Source organism: Apodemus sylvaticus, chromosome 7 (assembly GCF_947179515.1).
Source record: "Apodemus sylvaticus chromosome 7, mApoSyl1.1, whole genome shotgun sequence".
NCBI classification, from domain to species: Eukaryota; Metazoa; Chordata; class Mammalia; order Rodentia; family Muridae; genus Apodemus; species Apodemus sylvaticus.
This window is the reverse complement of record NC_067478.1, coordinates 45,881,804-45,903,202: the sequence shown is the minus strand read 5'-3', so window position 1 is coordinate 45,903,202 and position 21,399 is coordinate 45,881,804. Positions and strand designations below refer to the sequence as shown.

At 41.1% G+C, this 21,399-nt stretch overlaps 1 protein-coding gene across 1 annotated transcript; it reads left to right on the top strand.

The window, feature by feature from the left end:
• The first annotated feature begins 961 nt into the window (after positions 1-961).
• Irak1bp1 (interleukin 1 receptor associated kinase 1 binding protein 1) lies at positions 962-20,222 on the top strand. The gene is made up of 4 exons (XM_052189309.1): positions 962-1,305; positions 10,222-10,287; positions 19,458-19,588; positions 19,686-20,222. The coding sequence occupies exons 1-4, from the start codon at positions 994-996 to the stop codon at positions 19,954-19,956; spliced, it is 780 nt and encodes a 259-aa protein (XP_052045269.1). The 5' UTR covers positions 962-993; the 3' UTR covers positions 19,957-20,222.
• Positions 20,223-21,399: the final 1,177 nt, after the last annotated feature.

Sequence of the window (21,399 nt, the reverse complement as noted above, 5' to 3'; positions counted from 1 at the left end):
ATGGACCAAACCAAGAGATTATCACTTGATCTAGATAAATTATTGAATTAAAATACAGGTTTTTTTTTTAAAAATTTTGAAGAAAAATACAAAAATTATAGACTTTTTCAAGTTCCTAGAAGAAACTACTTCCTACATCCCAAGGTTTTCTCCTCCCTATTCTGTTCATAACATTCTAGTAGTAATCAGATGATTTGTCATCATCAAGACCACAGCTTGGTAATTAAGAAAATGACCACAGGTGTGGTGGTTTTGAATCCCAGCACTCTAGAGGAGAGAAGAGGGGGAGGAGAAGGGGAAGAGGAAAGGGAGAAAAGAGGAGAGACAGTAGGGGGTGAGGAGGAAAATTAGTATAATGGAGGCCTTGGAAGAGGGCAAGTTCAGCTTTTCATTATAATGGCTGTCAGGAAATGGGTAGAACTCTTGCATCTCTGCAAGTTCGAGGTCAGTCTGGTCAACAGGGTAAATTCCAGGCCAGTCAGGGTTACATACTGAGACTGTGTCCAAAAAGGGGAAGAGAAAGATATAATGGACAAGTACATGCATTACCATGACTCGCACTGAATGACCAGGCTCAAGACCAGAATTATTCCAAGAAATTTAGAATCTGACACTTGACAATCTTTCTAAAGATTGTAGCTGCCGGGCTCACACACTCCGGAAACGCAGAGCCCACGTCCCTATGCTGCCTGAGGGATGGAGGGGGTCGGGGGAGGGCGACGGCGGGTCACGTGGAAGGCCCGTGCTCACTGGCAGCGAGGCCAAGGCAGCTTGCCAAGGCTCCTGCAGGCCGTGAGGTAAGCATTTAAAACGTGTGCAGGCCTACTTCTCTGGGAGGAGCGCGCCCCATCTCCAATGCTGTAGCGGCACCCACAGTGAGCAGCTCCGCCGCCTCCATCCCGGCATCCCCCGCGCGGACCAGCAAGCGCTGTAACCAAACGTCACTCCCCGCCTTCAACCCGGCGTTGCTATGGCAACTCAGCTGCCCGGGCTATGTCGCTGCAACCCGCCCCTGCAACGCGGGTTTTCATGGAACTGGTTCCCTGGGCTGACCGGGGCCGGGAAAACTACCCGATCTCGGCCGCAGAGGCGCACCCGATCGGCTGCCGCCCCCATGTCGCCCAGGCCCACCCCGGAGCCCGCGAGGTCCACGTGAGCGGCGCGGCCGAGGTGTCCGCCAGCCCCGACCGGGCGCTGGTGACCGTGCGGGTGAGCAGCACCAAGGAGGTGTCGGCCGAGGCCAAGAAGAGTGTGTGTCGCCGCCTGGACTACATCACGCAGAGCCTCCAGCAGCAGGGTTTGCCGGTGAGCCTTCCGAGACGGGGTGCGGAGTGGGTGACTCTGGACCTGTGGGGATGCTTTGTTATCCCAGGATTCGTTCTAGGGCGCAATGGATGCTTGACCTTTCCTTCTAGAATCTAGATGAAAGCCGATTGGCTGCAGCGAACTTGAAATCACGAATGAGGCTTGGGTAGGTTTTTATTTGGTGATATTTGCTACAGCGATTTTGTTTTTAAGGTTAGAGTGATGAAATGTTTTCTTGAAAAAGTATATGTAAATGTTTGCATAAGTAGAATGTTGAACCTACCCCCCCCCAACACAAACACACTTTGCTAGTTTTTATTCTGCATGTTGAAATAGGCAGGTGAGAAGCTTGAACTGCATCCTTCCGATCAAAGGTTTGTGTGGAGTAGTTCTTCAGTGTATTTATTAGCACCCATTTTTGGTTTATGATGATCATCTACCCTGAATTTTCCACCTTTTTAGTTTTAACCTTTTTAAGTCGGTGTATGTAGGTATCATAGGTGAAATGTTTCTACTTCCTAGACTTGTCTGGGAAACAAATCACTAAATAGGTCGCACCTCATTTTAAGGAATGGGGCAAAAATGGAACTAGCTGTACTCCACACAGCAACTCTTAGGCATGTTTTAATATCCTCACTTTTCAAATTTAGGGCGATAAAATAATGCTTTGAGTTTTAAAGAACAATATTTGAAATCCTGTTCCTGAAACCACAATCAAGATTGCTTCCAACTTTGTCACACTTCAGATAATTACTATGAAAGAAAATTAGAAGCCACAGTCAGCCGTCTCAATGTTAGCATTGTACAAAACAGGACCCTAGCTGCAGGAACTATGGTTTTCAGGGGTGACTCTGATTTGGTGAAAGTGCAACCTAGTATTGCTTCTGTGCTAGCAATATCAGTCAGAACTTCGAAAATCTGGTCTTTGTTTTTAAAAAGAAAATATATTTGTATTGCATTTAAAACCAGAATAATAGAAATGATGGGGTTGGGCTTCCCAGGTTATTTTATAGTTTAAAACATTTAAATGTAAATTGTAAACAGTGAAAAAATAGGTTTAAAATGTCAGAATCTATCTCCTAAGCAGTCTGCTGTAGTCCTACCTGAATAGTGCAATGAGTTTTTATGTCATTGACATAGAACATAATCTGAACCCATATATCTAATTTCTAACATGTAAAACAAAATAAATACAATAATTACTTGCAAAGTCAGTTTTGGAGGCGAGGATAGTAATCTCCCAAGTTTCCTTTGCTACCAGAGGAAAAGCATCCATGGATACTTTGTCTAACAGTATAAAAATCATGTATAGTCCTTCTAACAGGAAGTTACGGACCTCACAAAGTCCTTATGTGACTTAAACGTTGGAATACTGGGTTTTAATACGCACTCCCCTGCTTAGAGGGCCTCTCCCAATCTAAACACTTGACAGATGGAAACCGACTTTCTCATCCTTACTTCCTGGCTTCTCTCCCTGTCTTTGTTTAGATGATTTGTGTTCTGTTTTTAAGAACCGGACCAAAATCACATTCTTATTTATTTATTTATTTATTTATTAGTGAATATCGTCTTCATTTACATTGCCAATAGTAAAACCTTTCCCCATATCCCCCCTCCTTTCCCCTGCCTCCACGAATATGCCTCTCCACCCAACACATTCCCCCCCACTCAGTTTCCCTTTGTTCGGACCTCTGTTGAACCTTTACCTGACCAAGGACCATTCCTTCCACTGATGCCCAACAAGGCCTTCCTCTGCCACATTTTTGACTAGAACTATGTGTTCCCCGTGGTTGATGGTTCAGTCCCTTGGGGTGTCTGGGTGGCCGAAATCATTGTTCTTCCCATGGGGCTGTAAACCCCTTTAGCTCTTCTGGACCATCTTCTAGCTCCTCCATTGGGGACCCTATGCCCAGTCCAATAGTTGGTTGCTAGCATCTGCCTCTGTATTTGTAAGGCTCTGGCAGGGCCCCTCCGGAGACAGCCACGGCATGCTCCTTTTGGTATGCACTTCTTGTCGTCCATAGTAGTGTCAGGATTTGTTGACTGTAAATCACATCAACACTAATCCCTACTGTGCAATACTCACTTCTTTCTCTAAGTAAAAAGTGTCAGTCTGTTACCACTCTTGCCATACTTAATCTCTCAGGGTGACTGCCTTCTAAGGATGCTCATATGCGTAATGCTACAGTGAGAACTGCTTTGAAATGAGTAAAAGAAAAAGAATGAAGCAATGCATAAATTAGCTCAATTACTTAGTGGATGGTAGGGTTATGAATTTGCATGAAAATAGAGCAGTCAGTGTGTGCATTGCTTTCATGGAGAAATAGGAAGTTCTAACTAGTGTTTGCTTAACCCAGAAATATTTAGTAAGCACTCCCTAACACTGTTCAGACTTCAGTGGCACCTAGAATCATTTTGTCTTACTTTGGGGGTAGGGGAGGTGCTGTAATGGAATATCACAATCTGACTAGCTTAGTGTTAGGTTAGGGTTAGGGTTTGTTAGTATTTATAGCCCTGGATGTTAGAAAGGCTAAGGCACCATCAGTTTTGATCTGGTTCTTGTGAAGATTCAGCTCATAATACAGAGATGATGCCTGAGCCCTGTGTCCTTATGCGAGAGAAGGCAATGCACTGGGGCCACTTCACGGGGACACTGATTCCATTCATGAGGCTCCACCCTCATCATCTAACCTCCAAGGCCACCCTACACCATCACACCAGTAGTTAGCTTTCAGTATATGAATGGGGCATATAAACATTGCAGGCGATAGTCATTATAGTGTGCTCTATTTTATAGACCAGCTTAGGCTGCAAACTCCTGTACTTGCCTATACATAATTGTATTACTTTCAATAACTACACATGCCTGATGTCAGGCAGGTTGGTAGGCAATAAGAGAGATAATATTTTTGTGCGTGATTCTAGGCAGAATATTTAGAGACATTTTAACTTTTTTCTCCAAACCCAGCTTATCAACAGCTTCTAATAGATGAATCAGACAAGTAGTTATTTTTTCCTTCCAATAAAAGTTTTAAAAAGCAACTATTTTTAATTTATATATTAATTTTATTATCCTTTATGTTTTATTTCCCCCGTTTATTAAATATAGATTCTTTATAATCTGAATACAGCTTCCCTGTCTCTACTCAAAATTCCTCCCCACTTCCTCTCCCATCCCGACCCACTCCTCTTTCTGTCTCTCATTAGAAAAGAGCAGGCTTCTAAGAGAAACAAAACAGAGCAAAGTAAAATATAAGATGAAACAAAACTATCATATCGAAGTTGGACAAGCCAAGTGAAAAGAAAAATAAAAGTACCCCAAGAGAAGGCACAAGAATCAGAGACCCACTTATTCACACATTCAGGGGACCTATGAAGATATTAAACTAAAAGCTGCAATATATATGCAGGGGTCCTGGTACAGACACAGATAGGCCCTGTGATTGCTGCTTCAGTCTCTGTGAGTTCATATGAGCTGTTACTTTAGAGGGCCATGCTTTCTTGGTGTCCTCTGTCCTCTCTGTCAACCCTAACTCCTTCTGCCTCTTCTTCCACAGGGTTCCCTGAGCTCTGGAGGAGGGATCTGATGGAGACAGAGAGATAAGAAAATTTGAGCTGCCAGAATCCCATCATCAGAATAAAATAGTATGATTCATGCTGCCCTGAAAGGACCTGTATAATACATTGAAGAGATAACATTGATTTTACCTTAGGGATTCCAGAAAGACTTCATAAAGGAAGTGACATTCTGTCAAAATGTTAAGCACTGGCCAAAGGGGAATCATTTGGGTTCCACATCAGAATGCAGCAGGCATATATATTAACAGCACTTTGTAGTATAGCATGACTAGAATGCAGAAGACACTGGGCAGTGTGAAAGAGAATTAAGACACGACTGAGGGAGAGAACTGGAGGCTGACATCAGCGTATGTACCTGTATAACTTTACTTTTCCCATTGCTGTGACCTGACAGCAACCTGTAAGAGGGGGGGGCTTATTTGGTTCACAGTTTCAGAGGGTCTCAGTCCATGGTGGTAGGAAAGGCAAGGTGGCAGGAGCACCTCAGTCTATGGTAGCAGGAGCTATTCCCATGGGCTGGAGCAGGAAGCAGAGACTAGAACCAGAACCAGAGCCAAGTTATAATAACATCAGTATGTGGTGTGTGTGTGTGTGTGTGTGTGTGTGTGTGTATGTGTATGTGTCTCCCTCTATCACACTCCACCTTTTTTTCTACACTTACAAGCCAGGATCCACCTTCTGAAGGCTCTATAGCCTTACACCACTAGCTTGAAAACAAGTGCTCAAAATGCAAGCTTGAGAAGATATTTTAAATCCTAACACAACAATGTCCTGTAGCAGGAAATATTCAAAAATGAAACTGGTTCCATGCTTGCGCCTCTGCCCAGGCAGCCTGGCAGGCCATGCACTGGCGGGCAATGGCCCACCTCTTTTATCTCATTGAGACTCTCTGGCCCCGAGTTCCCAAAACATCTCCACCGATCTTGCTAAGTTCCCACTGGCTACTATGACATACCCATGCTTCAAATCCCCCACGGCCTTTGTGGTGTACGTCTGGCAAACCCACACTTTGCTTCCATACCTTTATCTCTTGAACCCAGATGAGCTGCTGTGTGAAGGAAAACACCACACAAACTTAGCTCAGAAACAGTGGTAACTCAATCTCTGGGTGCAACAACTAGAACCTTGTCTTGTAAGCCCTGTTAAATCTGATTCCTCTGGTGGTAAATCCTGATGGATCTGTCATTGAAACCAGGGAGACACTCATAGCTACATCCTATCCTTACGCTATCCCTATCCAAAGGAGGTCCAGCTCTCTTCTGCTTCCTCTCATCCCCTCTACAGTCTGGAAGTCCCTCCTACTCACCCATCCACCAGTCCCACCAGGCCCATCCACAACAATGTCTGACCGACTGGAGCATTTCTATATTATTGATAATTAAGACAGCCATATACTGTTGATAGACCTTATACAACTGCTATCTCATTTACTACTCTATAAAGTTAGTGTTTCAATTGCTGTTTTACAGAAGAGGATTCCCAGGACCAGAGTAACTACTGGCAAATAGCTTGCCCACAACTGAGAGATGGTATAGTTTTAGACACCAACCAGGACCTTTGACCCATGCTCTTAATGATTACAGTATGTTATCACATTATTCTCTTGGCAGTAGATAATTGAGGTGTTGAGTAGAGGGCATAGCAGGTGATACTGATAATCTCCTTTTATATGCTTGCTGGCCAACACCTGTCAACCATCATATTTGAGTTAACTGCCAGAGTGTAAAAGCTTCCAGGTTCTGAACTTCCTGCAGGTTGAGTCAGGTATTAATTCCAAAAACTTCAGTTTTGCTGCCCCACCATGAATGGAGAACTGGACGGAGTAGCAGGAGTGGCTGGAGACCCTAGTTTCCTCACTTGTTGATGGACAATTGAGATATTTTCTTACCCCAGTTGCAGAGTTTCTCTTCAGGGTTAATTTGAGTAGGCCTGAGTGGTAAATTGCTTTCCAATACAACTTTTATTGTCTCTCTTCTGTCTTGATTCTCCCCACCCACTTAATATTTTTGGAATTACCAACAAATTAAATTTATTCAAACTTTGTTTCCAAACCGGATTCTGGGCATACCCAAATTAAGACGGAAGTGGTAGGAACTCGGGCGGTCAGTGCATGCCTTTCCCACTTGCCTCAGGAGCATTCTTTCCCCCTGTAACTTTGAAAATTAATTAAGTCCAAAGAAGTCCATTGTTTCCCTTTTTAACAACACAATTCGCACACATTTTTAGTTCTTAGTATTTTGCCCATTTTTATTTTTATCCTTTTCCACATTAATTTATAGGAATCTTAAAAATTATGATTACCAATAACTTATGGCTATCATATATTACAAAAACAAATCTGTATCTGTCATATACATAACATAGTTTTAAGTTTTGACAGTTTAGTCAAATACACTATTCTTTCTGTAGGCTTTCTACCTTCATTGTACTGTTTATTCAGTCCATGATTTTAAGGAAATATGGCCATTAAGTAATACATCTTGGAATCTTAAAAGATCCTTAATAGTTTATTAAATATTCTATGCTTGGAGTTTATTTTGGTTAAAATAGCAATGGTTTTATTTTCTTTTATCTAGATAAATAGCTGTGCTCGTAACCTTAATTAGTCTGTCTTAACTTTGCAAAATGATCTCAACTTATCTTTTGAAAATAAAAATCACTGTTTTACATAACTGAAAAGCCAGGTTATTTTGTGGCTACTCAGGTTTTATATGGTTGGATCCCTGGCTTTTCTGGTATCTCTCAGTGGGACTCAAAAGGGTGCATGCGTCCCAAGCCTTACATCACAGGAGGATAAGTCATCTTCAGGCAGCCACACTTACATATTATGCCCACTCTAGAAAAACAGTCCTGTGGTCTGGAGACTGGTTCACTGCTTCAGAGCATTTGTTGCTCTTACCAAGGACCTTGGTTCGATTCCTGGTATACAATGCCAGCTCACAGCCCTCTGTAACTTCAGTTCCAGGGGATCTGCTAACCTCCTCTAAACTCTACGGGCACCAAGCACACACATGGTACACAGACATACATGTGAGCAAAACACTTATATACATAAATAAATCTATAAATAAAAGCTGAATCAACAACCTCACATCTGTTTGTGGCAAGAGAAATCCTACAGACAAGTTAGCTTTTATTTTGCTATCTGCATGTCTGTGGCAAGCAAACGTGGTAATCCAAAATGGTTGAGAACTCTCAGGGTTCACCTGAGTCACACAGTTGCTGCTCAGGAGTAGGAACATAACTATGACATGAGGATGCTTTATGGCCTTACTTGTCTTTAAATATCCAAATCATTGGGTTTTTGCATTCTCAAGCTATTTTGAGGCAGACCTAGAGTAATAATAGTTCAAGTGGTACTCCTATACTATCCACACTGTTTAAAATATTTAATCTTTGTAAAACCTTTGAGGCCCTGTTCCCCCTTCATTACTGATCTACTGGAAAGATTTCTTGCCTGCAGAGAACAGGGCATGCATGTTAAATGGAGATGTAGAGATACAGTATGTAATTCTACATGGTGGAAACCTTTACAGAGAAAGAAAAATTTTCCTTTATATACTAAGGATACTAAGCATATATATTTCAGGATAAATGCTGATTTTACAGTATTGTCATTTTATTTTATTCTTTTCTGAACAGTTGTAAAATTTTCACTTTTTAAGTTTATTCTTACATAGCTTTTATGGCTACTGAGGCTGACATCCTACCTTTTCCTATTATGTAAGTCGCTAGTCCTGTATTGACTATTTTGCTTTAAAAGTCTGCCTTTTTATATGTATGTAGAAATAAAAATAGTTTAGTCAGGAAAGCCTCATAAACCAGACTGGTATGGTAGATTTATCAGCCTTAGCACTATTGACATGTTAAGCTGAATAATTCACTCTTGTTGGCTTAATCTGTATATTGTAGGATGTTTAACAGTATCTCTGGCCACTTACCTATAGTGTAGGCAAAATGTGGCCATTTAGATGCATACTGGGAAGTAAAAAGCCAGACCAAAAAGAAAGACAAAAGTTTCATTATTTCATTCATACAACATTCAGAAAAGGCAAACCGATGAAGATAACTAAATGGTTGACTATAAGGGAGATGCACAGGGGAACTGTTCAGGTGGAAGAACTAATCCTCTTTGTGCTGGAGTGCTAGATATTTAACTGTGTGCCCCTGTCAAAACCCAAGGAGCTGTAAGTCACAAAGAGTGGATTTAACATTTGCAAGCTGGGGGAGGAAAGGCTTGAAACAGGCTGTCGGACCTTAGTCTCAGGACAGAATTCAGACTGTAATAAATTAACCCAGTTCTATTATTAACAGAGGACACAGCTGAACTAAAGGGAGTGGGGAAAGGCATGTCCTGAGTGATGAGGAAAGAGTATTTTAGCTGGAAACTGTAAGCGTGAAGATAAAGGCACAGAAACCCCAGGCTCTGCTTTCCAGGGTATTCTCGTTAGCAGTTCTGAAACTGATTTGCATAGTATACAGGTCTTGAGCAAATGTATGAGTAGGAGCCACCTGAGTCTCTAGGTTGTAAAGTGTATGTGTGGGTGGTGGTGGTGGTGGTGGTGGTGGTGAAAGTAAGATGGCCATCCTGCACACACCATCAGCATCCTGATTGAAAGAATGGCCTGGCCATTCCCATGGAGTTAAGGCATTGAGATCCTTGACGTGACTGTGTCCAGGTCAAATAATACTCATTCACTCAAAATGATATTGTTTCCTAGATGGAAGAACCCATTGTTTAGCTTGCTTCCATGTCTGTGGGAAGATTTCAATGGCAATCATGGTCATATAAATATATCTGTTGATTGTGGGATTTTCTTTCTTTCTTTTCTTTTATGATCTTGGCTCATAGTTTGAGAATTATGGCGGGAAATGTTTGGTGGAGTTCTATACTGTAATATTATGGAGTCTACTTCTGTCTATTGCCTTCTCTATCCAAGCACTTTACATTTAACTTGTTTTTAAATCATTATAACACCCAGATGGTGTTTCTATTGACCTGATTTTATACATGCAGAAACAAAGACTCAAAACTATGGAGTACCTTACCCAAAGGTACATATAATTGGTACTATGTCAAGTAAGTCCATATTTTCTATACAAGTGAAATAAATGACTGAAAAATGGAGTGAACTGCTCATTTTTTTTGAACAAGTGTCTATAGGCTTCTAAATGATTTCATGGCACTTTTAAGAAAATTTAAAACATCAACCCAGGCAATTCATTCTGCATACTCTATGTGTTCATATTTCAAACTCAGGTTTCTTAATTGATAGGCAGAAACAACCGAATTTTGTAGCCAAATGTAATAACTTTATTTGATACTTTCTGTTTCAGGCAGATAATGTATCTGTGACAAAGGATATTAGAAGAGTGGAAAACGCTTATCACATGGAGGCCGAGGTGCGTACTGAGTGATTGGAAGCACCGTGGCTTTGCGGAGGCAACTGCAATTTAGACTTATCCTGAAGCTGAAATCTACTAGAGAAATTACTCTTATGGTGATGATAAAAAGTTTTCCTCAAGATCATTCTGATATTATATGTCTGGTGATACTTTAAAATAAATATAATGAGATCTACTTAAGAGAGAGGGTGTAAAATGACTTAATAGAAACATGGAGAGAGCACCTAAACACCACAGGCTTTCTGTAATGTTATTGCCTGGTGAGCAGAAAGCACAATAGGAGAAAAATTTCCCTTAGATAAAAACATGGAGAAACCATAAAGGATTGAGACTTTTAAAAAACATTTTTATTTTGTTTCTCAATACAATTCACAGACACTGTGAGAAACATTATTTAACATTTTAAATCTTGTCATCTTTACCCACTTTAATAAATGCACTGTTTTCAGACACTGAGACCGCAGCCCTGCCGTGCTTCTGATGCTAAGGTCTGAGGATCTGGCTGTTATATCTCAGTGCATCTAGTCATGAGAAGGCTGCTGCTTTCCGGTCCCAGTGTTTGCAGCTGCCACCTGTCATAGGAAACAAAGATGACTGAGTTAGAGTGCAGTCTTGTTTACCAATGAGAGACTCTCTCTCTCCAGAAGTAGAGAACATGCCCAGAAGTCACCCGGTGCTGTCTTCTCTGGGTTAGTTTATCATTGCTTCCTAATATTAATGGTAAGCTTAGATCACTTGGGCTTCTCAGAGATCAAGGGTAAGATCAGAGGCACAGAAACTAATGGACATTAGAACGGCAACTCCTTGTCTCTAAAGATAACAATTTCACCAGTAAACACTCATCTCAATAAGCTTTGTGATTGTTCAATTTAAATTTTAATTATCTCAATGAAATTTACAGTTATTCACGGGGAGCCACTAGGAAAGGCTAAAGGCATGCAAGTACGTTTTCTGGAGATGTCTCGCCATTTTGCATGGCCTACAGCAGGTGAGCTATGAGAGGCAAGGTCCCAAGAGACTTTTTCCCAGGATTGCTTCTTCCTGCTGTGCCCCTTTCCTCTCACTGTCATGCAGTCTAATGATTCCTGAGCATGGAGCAGATGTCCCACAGAGCAACATGAAGATGAACAGTTATGAATCAGGGCTATTTAGATGAATTAATGATTTTATAGAATTCCTGTTTTGATTCAAATAATTTTAGGAAGAAGGTTTTAAGAGATGGTTTTAGATATTTGCCAGAATTATGTAATAAAGTTAGAATCAATCAAAAATAAAAGGTGCCCACCTTTAGTAAGTAAATAGTAAGTAAAGGTGCATGATGAGGAGGACAGTGCTCGTTCACAATTACACTAAAGAGAATAGGCTTGGACAGAATGTGATCGGGAAACATGTTCATTCTAGGTCAGGTGCAAGGGTGAAGCCAAGGTGTGATCAAGTGAGGCCATGTGGAACTGTGGCTGTCAGCTTAAAATGAGCTTACAGAAAGAAGCACTGCTTTAAGCTTAAGTATTGCCATCTTCTGTAATTCCCCTTGTGTGTAACATCTTATCTATAAAGTAATTTTCTAAGAATTTTATCTTAATTGTCTATAAGAAGGCCAGAGAGAAGGAATAAAGTGTGGCATCTGGGCCTCTGCCCATCCACCCATCAACTGTATGTGTATGGCTTGGGGGGCTCTGTGTGATCCACCAAATGTACATATGTATATGTTTGTCTATACATACGTGTGTAGGTATATATGTAAGTGTACATGAACACTTGTGGAGTTGATGAGACAGGTGGTTGTGCCTAACCAGTGTGTGTGTGTGTGTGTGTGTGTGTGTGTGTGTGTGTGTGTATTAGACTGTGCGTATTGCCTATGTAAAATATTTTAATTCTTTTCCTTTCTTTTCTCTCACTTCATGGAGAGTTAATGAGTTGTAAGACTCTCACCTGGCCAACAAGAGGTCCTTGAGCTAGAGAAACGAGAAACCAATTTTTTATTAAAGCACAAATAGTAAGAGTGTTACAGAGTAAGAAACCAGCGCTTATCAAAACACAAGTACTAAGAAACCAGCACTTATTACCACACAAATAATAAGGTTGTAAGGCCAGGGACCATCAGTCTTTAGCCTTCCTCCGACACTGTGTCCCACCCAGGACCATTCCCCTAAAGGCCAGAGGAGACCTCTGGCAGGCTTCACCATCTTTTGGTATAGATTTGGTACAGATTATTTTGACAGAATGAGTAGTCAGGCAAGATTTGAAATAACAGAGGTTGGATTTTAGTAGGGTAGTGTATCCTGTTAAGAATTCAGTTTGTAATGATAGGAACAGGAAATTCTACTTAAGAGGGTATGTTTTGCTTTTTATTACTTTTTAGGCAGAGTCTCAATATGTAGCCCCCGATAGCCTCAATTTATGCTTTCACTACCTCTGCTTCCTGAACGCTGGGTTTATAGTCTGGAACCATCCCTGGCACTTGTAGTTAAGTCTATTATTGTAAAATGTCACCAAGAGCACAGGGAAGAGATAGCTCTAGAAGTGAACAGGGCTGGAAAACTGGAGGGATTCCAGACCACAGAGTTGTTCTAAAACTAAAGTTATGCGTTTGGCAAGAGTCCTTGACTGAGAACTGGGTTAACCTCTGCTCTTCCTTCTGCTGTACCTGCCATTTTAGCAGTTAGTGTTATGATGTCTTAAGAAAGCATTCGATTATGATTTCGATAGGACTTCCTGGAATGCAGACATTACACAATACTGAACATTCCAGCACATGATTTCCTTTAGATGACCACCAACTGTCAGTGGAAACCATGATAATCCACTCAAAAGATATAGTGTTGTGGATAGCCCTGGGCTTGTATTTTGATGCTAATTCCACTCCTCAGAGGGGCTGTAGATGAGGAGTTGCCTTGTGAACCTCCTCCCCACCTTAACTTTTCGAATAAAGGCTTGAGCCAATGATTGGGCAGGAGGAAGTGAGAGGAGCTGAGAGTCTAGGAGAGGAGTGACAGGGGGAGGAGCTATGGGAGATCAACTGGGAGGGGAGGCGAGGCTATAGAGGAAGAAGCTCATGGCCTAGAGAAATGCAAGTTATATGGGATAATATAGATGGAAATAGATAGTGTAGTGGGAGACCTGCCCAATCTAGGCTTGTAGCTGAGTTGAGATTTCTTTTACCGGGGAATTGGATTGAAAACAAAATAGCAACACATGATTACCTTCAGATGACTACCAACTGTCAGTGGAAACCATGATAATCCACTCAAAAGTGTGTTAACCTATTCATAGAGAAAGGTGTGTGGCTTTATGGATGTGACTGTAGCAAACTCCACTTGGCCTGCAAATGTCTAACATATTCTAGACATCTCCTGAGCTATTAAACATGTAATATAGTTAGATGGTAGTTAGACATGTAAAACACAAAAGCAAGTAACATGATTTAAAGATTTACATGTGACTTGGATAGATAATTATCACAAACATACCAGTAGGTATATGGACAGGTACTCAGTATCTCCAACTATCAGAGAAATAGAACTTGAAACCACAGTGAATTCTGTCATTACACCTGTTAGGGTAGTTATTGTCAAAAAGGCAAGACACTACGGTAGGCAAAGATGTGGGGAGTTAGAGCATCGTATGTCACCAACAACAATGCAAAATAGTAAAGCTTATGTAGAAAACAATGTGGACATTTCCAGACTACTAAACAAACTCCCAGATGACCTAGCAATTCCACTTATAGTGTATGTCCAAATGATTTTACACCATCTAGATCAGGAAGAAATACCTGTACAATGGTCTCCACGTACCTCTTCTGCAGGGGCTAGGATCCAGTGGCTGCTTAGCACTGCCAACAGTACTAAAACAGGTATATATTGTTTTTTTCCTAAATGCCCTGCAGTACTGTCACATAATTATCTCTCTGTTCACAAGAAATCAATGTTTTTCTTTTTGTTCTTGTGGAAAACAATACAAAGAAGGAGACAGTCTATCAACGCCTTTAAAGTACTAACAAGAGCCACGGATGCTGTAGAGATGGCCCCAGGGGGAAGTATGGATTGTATGAGCAAAAGGGTTAGTATTTAGGTCTCCGGCCTCCACGACAGGTGGGGACTGTGGAGGACTGTGCACGGCGGCAATCCAGCTAGTGTGGAGAGAGATATAGAAAGGTACTCCAGGTAACTCTGGCCCCCACAAGTACGTGCACAGGCCTATGTACAAAGCGTACAGACAACACCCTCCCCATACACACAGGTCATCCATGATTACACATTAGCTAGAGAGTGGGCAGAAAAGATTGCAGGTTTCCGTCCAGCCTTGATTACTTGATATATATATATATATCCAGATCTTATCTCAAAACTAAACAATTAAAAAGAAAAAAAAATTAACCTGAAATTCTATATCCAATAAAAATCCAGAAATAAAAGCCAATTAAAGGGGTTTTCATAAACTGAAAGAATACATTACCTATAGACCTGTTTTTGAAAAATTTTAAATACTATTTGGGCAAAAGAAAATGATATCAGAAAAAGGCATCTATCTACATAAAGGAACAAAGAACATGAAAAATGAAAACTGTCTTTCAATAGATATTTTTCAAATATAAATCTCTTAAAATCTCACTTAAATTATAAGGATAATATGCTATACATAAGAGTAAAATAGTAGAAATGATGTATAAGGTCAGGAAGGAAAAACATGAAAGCATACTGCTTAGGCTCTTACATGCATAATATACCTCTTGTAGATAGATGGGGGTAACTTAGATGTATCTTATTAATACTAAAGCAGCAGTACAACTAATAAGCAATGAGGGATTAAAATACAACAACAGTAATTACATAAAAACAGGAATTAAGAAACAGAAGAGCAAACAATACAAAATAAGATCACAGGCTTATCAATAATCTTATAAAATGTAAATAGCCTAAATACCTTCAACAGAAGAAAGTATTTTGTCTGGGTGTGGAGACACAGGTCTGTAAAGTCAGACAGAAACATGGATCTCTGAGTTCTAGGCCAACCAGGACGGCAAAGTGAGATTCTGCCTTTTAAAAAGAATTTTAGATTGTATAAAAAAGTGGACTCCACCTATAGGTTGTCTGAGGGATGCATACTCTAAATATGAGAATGTTTTGGTTACAAGTAATGAGATGTAGGAGACTAGACCATTCAGCTGTGGATGAACAGTAATAGTATTACACACAGTAAACTACAGAGCATAGACTGTTAGCACACAAAGAACAAAAGCATTCTTAATGATAAAGGAGTAATGAAATCAAGATGATATACAAGTCCTTCCACTTCTAATATTACACAAAGCTTCAGAATACTTAGTGCAAAGATAATAGAATTTTAACTAATTAATTAGGTAAGGGAAACCTATTTTAAAAGCCAATGGTTATACCTTTATGGTGAAATACTGAATACCTTTGTACCTAAGACCAGGTTCCATACAGAGATGGTGGCTACACTTATGACTTCTTTTTGGCATTGTACTTGAAATTCTGTTCATTATAGTTTGGGAGCAGAACAGGAAAGGATAAAAATATTCAAATTGAGAAGGACAAAATAAAACACTCCTTATTCAGAAACAATACAGCCATCTATCTAGAAAAATATTATGAGAAAATCTATTAGAAATAACAAATTTTAAATGTCAAGAGATATGCTAAAGATTATAAAACATTTCTGAGAGAAATAAAATACCTAAGAAAGGAGAGAAGTGTATCTTGCTTGTGATTTGGAAGACTCAATACTTGTTCTTGATAAATCTTCTTCCTAAAATGAATTATACATAGATTTATTACAATCTTATTCCAAATCCTAGCTAGCTTTTAAAAGTAGAAATTAGCAAACTGAGTTAAAAAAAAAAAATACATCCAGAAATGCAAAATATTGGCAACCACTTTGAAAAGCATCTTTAGTTATAATAACTTCAAACTGGGAACAAATGTTTCAGACAAACTGTGGTTTTATCTGTATAACAGAACACTACTCAGATTAAAACAGTTATGCAAGAACATGCTGAAACTGCACATGCACTATGCCAACCAAGTTAAAGGAGTTTCCAAAGACAACATATTCCTGGAAATGTCGATCAGGAAGAGGTCAGTTAACTGCCAGGGGCCTGGGAGCTGAGAAAGTAACCAGTAATAAAATTATTTGAGATTTGTGAAGAGATGGGAGAGATAAAATTATTTAGATGAGGCCCAGGGGAAGACTCAGGAAACTCTTAAGCCTGGGAGTCAGCACCAGAGCATGCTGAGACTCCTCAGTCTCGCTAGAACAAGCTGGGAGTCAGCACAGTTGGTAAAGGGTACGTGGGGCCTGCAAAAAGCCCACGGGAAGTCAGAGTGTGGCATATCACCCTGTCCACAGACAATAGGAAATGGGATCCTGGAGCTTCTTTGGGGTGCCGAGCACTTATGTTTCCATTGTGGAATGGTTCCATAGGAAAGAGGGCAAAACCCTGCGGGACATTATTCCTGCCTCTGTGCGCCTGGGTGTGGTGGCTCTGTAAGGCCATCCTGGAGAACATCCTCCAGCCCCACACTCTGTGGCACCCTGAGTGCATTGTGTCACCTTTTGTCAGCAGCTTCTTTGACCAAGTGGGCAGTGGTACTGCGACATGCACGCCCATGAGCGGCTTGCCTGTTTTCTGTCTGCCGAAGCCTGTTACCAGCCGCTACTTGACCCGCAGTGCCAAGAAGTTCTACCCCAGCCTCTGTTTAAGTCTGTGCCTCTGGAGCTGCTCAGCAAGGACACCTTCAGGAGCGAACCGCTCTGCGGAGCTTCCTAAAGCTCTTCCAGGCTCACTTCCTTCCTGTCCATTTCCCCAACTGCACCTGTGACCCAGGGACGGTGCCCAGGGGTGAAAGGGCACATCCAAAATAAAGCGGAACCTTGTCATCATCAGGTGCTGACCCAGGATGGGACCAGGATGCTGGAGTCCTTCTTAGCTTCTTAGTACACCAGAGCCTGAGCCCCGCCCCCTTCCTGTTTTGTGGCTCTCTTGGGCTTTCTGCTCTTCATCTTCCCCAGAGGTGGAACCCGGGACCCAGTCAGCCTCATGTGTGTGCCCACAAGTGTCCTGGGGAGACCAGGCTATGTCAGCACCCTCAGGGTGGGAGAACAGACATGGTCAGCTAGAAGCCTTTTTACCCGTATTTCTCCTAACACAGTTACCATGAGAATACTGGGGGCACCTGGCCTCCTCTAGACAATGCCAGCATTAACCCATCCGTCTGAGGATGGATGTGCACACAGGCCACTGAAGGCCCTTGCATTTCCAGTTTCCCAACTCCCAGGATTTGAGTGACTGCCTTCCTTCCTCACTGCCCCTTCTATGCAAGCCTAGGGTTTACTGAGAAAGGACCCTCTAGCAATGATGTTTCATGGCCGCTTTCTGCATCTCTGGGATGATGTGAGGTGTGGGATGTGGCCATGCCCCGACACTGCACTGAGTTCATAGATTTGTATACTAAGGTTTGAATTAGATTGCTCAAGCTGACTTGACTTCTCTATACACGTGATTTTGAAGAGATTTTAAAGACATCCCCTCTTTTTTTCTTATATTCTTGCCAGTGACCCAGGCTTTGGTATAAGGAAGCAATGTGTTTTGTTTATTCTAAACTTAAGCAAGTAAGTTAGGAAAAACTCTTGACCTTCTTTTGTGACTCTATATACACAGACACACACAGACTCACACACACACACACACACACACACTCAGGACTGTTTTTAAACTGCTGTATTTTGCAACTCTTTCCTTACTGCTCAGGCCAAGAAGCTCTTAATTAAAACTGGTCTGAAGGGATCTGACACTTTTGGACCTGGGATTCAGAATCTCCTTTGTCCTGCCCAAGGAAGGCAAAGACGACATACCCTTCATGGGTATGACCAGTTCCAGCCTGAGTGGGCTGCCAGGAAGCCTGTGCTCCCCCATGAACATTTGGCAACAAAGAACCCACAAGCCAGGCGGTGGTGGCTGGTGCCTTTTATCCCACCACATGGGAGGCAGAGCAGGCAGATCTCTGTGAATTCGAGGCTAGTCTGGTCTTCAGAGTGAGTTCCAGGACAGCTGGAGCTACACAGAGAAATCCTGCCTCAAAAAAGAAAAGAAAACCCACATTTTTTAGCTCCTTGCTGCTCTTCTAGGACTCACCCTTCTGCCTTCTCATGAAAATTGGTGTCTGATTTTGACCCAAGTCAAAATCTTGATTCGATTGGGTACATCACGTCCTCAAACTTCCTGGAGACTGGCCAAAGGTGGGACTCAAGGGTGGGGGGTTGTGAGGGGGTTTGGATAGAAGGGCTCAAGTTGGTGCAGGGGAGTAGTCTACTAGGGTTTAGGGTGACAGACAAGATCTGTCAGAGCAACAGGAAGCTGAAAAGCTCCCATTCCCAAGGATGAAACAGAAGCGCCAGCCCTGGGCTTGTGGTAAAAAGAAAGGTCCTCTAGAAGCATCCATAGGCAGATGACCTAAACCGTGCATCCGCCTCCGGGCAGAGGCCGAGTGTGGTGACGTTCCAGAGGAGTGTTGATTCCCTTCTGAACACAGTGAGACCGCTGGAGGGGACACATAGTTCAGTAGTGTCAGTGAATCGTGACACACGCATCAGAAGACATCTGAATACATTAGACTGCAACATCAGAAGCGGTATCATACTTAGAAATTAGCCAAATAATAACCCTGAAAGGGAGAACCCTCCAATTTTAGAAAAAAAATAAAAATGAATACATTTTAAAATGGTTTAAAAAGAATTTTTAAGTATACAAGCTAGTATCAGATCAGTTTAAATTTCATAATCAGAAGTCTTTAGTAAGAAAATAATATAGCTATAAACTTAAAATTTGTTTTCTTATCGAGTATATTTGTTATCTTAAAATGAAGTGACCTTATAATCTGACTTTACTCTTTCCTTTCTACCATTTGTTTGTTTGTTTGTTTGTTTGTTTGTTTGTTTAAGACAGGGTCTTGCTATGTAGCCTTGGCTGACCTAGAATTTACTTTGTAGACCAGGGTGGTCTACCTGACTCTGACTCACAAGTGCTGAGATTAAGGGCATGCACCTCCACAGTAGCTTGGCTTTACTTTTTATACTTATATTTAGACAAAAGTTTAAAACTACATGAAGCATGAAAATGACATGAAGTATGTTTTCGCTTACAGGTCTGCATTACATTTACTGAATTTGGAAAAATGCAAAATATTTGTAACTTTCTGGTTGAAAAACTAGATAGCTCTGTTGTCATCAGCCCACCTGAGTTCTATCACACACCAGGTTCTGTTGAGAATCTTCGGTGAGTTAACACATCTTTAAAGTATTCATTCTGAACAAAGCGATTGACTGCCACAGGTCTTTTAATGTCACACTAATCCTTACTTTGAATCCCCAAGGCGGCAGGCCTGTCTTGTGGCTGTTGAGAATGCATCACGCAAGGCTCAAGAAATCTGTGACCTCGTTGGTCAAACTCTGGGAAAACCTTTACTAATCAAAGAAGAAGAAACAAAAGACTGGGAAGGCCAAATGGATGATCATCAGTTATCCAGATTGCCAGGATCATTAACTATACAACAGAAAATCAAAAGTGCAACCATCCATGCGGCCTCAAAGGTGTTCATTACTTTTGAAATAAAAGGAAAAGAGAAGAAAAAAAGGCATCTTTAAAATTCTAACTGAAACATAATCTATCTGTGCTTTTAAATCTGTTTTTATACATTTTACAGTGCTTCTGCCTCGAACATACATGTTGTATGGTATACTAATCCTCAGTAAAATCTGCCACTTTGAACATAATCCCACAGAATATATATGATCACTTTCTAGTTTCCAAAACACTCTGAGAAATGCTGTGAGAAATAAATGTATTAAAAGATACTTTTGTATACTGAAAATGTATGTATTGAAAATAAAATTAACAAAAATCCAGCTCATACTGAACTTCTACTTTGCAAAACAGATTAAATCATGCCTTGCTTGTTTTTGTCCAGATGTATAAAAATGTGCAGCCTGAGCTGCATGTCAGAAAACATCGCTCATGGTCCATAAAATATGTCAACATTTTCCATTTCATCACAGTCTATGTTTGTTCTTTTAAAATATTTCATGCAATGTATTTCATCAAAACAAAGTTTATCTGTGTGTGCATGCGCACACACGCGCGTGCACGCGCGCGTGCACACACACACACACACACACAGAATGTATTGCAATTTTGTTGGCCAACTATTACTGATCATGAGGCCTGCCCTGAAGTGTAGTTAATATATCCATGTTCCATTGAAGAAAAGTGTTTTTTCTCTTCTCCAGAAGCTACCAATTGCCAATAGTTATGGATAAGACTTGATGCCCATTATCCTGTTCCTGTGCTGGGATTTTGTCTGGCTCAAACTTGTGCAGGTCTTGCCTATATTATCACAGCCCCTGTTGAGTCCATATGTGCATCAATCAGCCTTGTGTCTAGAAGAAGCTACTTCCTTGGAGTCATCCATCACCTTTGCTTTTTTTTTTTTTAACAACCTTTCCCTTTTGTTCTGAGTCAACCCCAAAACCTTGAAAAGGGCTTATAATGACATTATTAAAAGACTTTAATAATGACATCCTGAACCCGCCTGTGGATTCTCAAAGAGGTTCCTGAAGGGTGGGGTGAGCACCTAGGAGCAAGAGGCTCGAGAAATGGAGCCAGGATTCTGATCAAGTCTCGTTTAATGCAGGTTCACATAGCCATTATACGGTAAAGCATCTGGCAGCAAAAAATAAAACAAGATGTGATAAGCAACGAGCAAAGATAAACAACCTGACCTTCACAGAGAATCTAATCTAAAATATACATCAGCACACCGTGTCTCATCAAGAGCTCAAGGTACAGTCAGCAGCATCAGTTCCAGACTGACCAGACCACTTCCCGTGACTAATGTCCTCACCTTGACCCTGCTCAGGCCTGAGAAAGACATGTCTGACTCCAGTGGTCTCCTACAACATCCATTTAGGGCTGACTGCTCCAAAGACTCTGCACACTGTCCAGTTGTAGGTCTTGGTGTTAATTACTATCTACTGCAAGAAGAATCTTCTCTGATGAGGGTTGAGCTATATGCTGATGTATGAGTATAA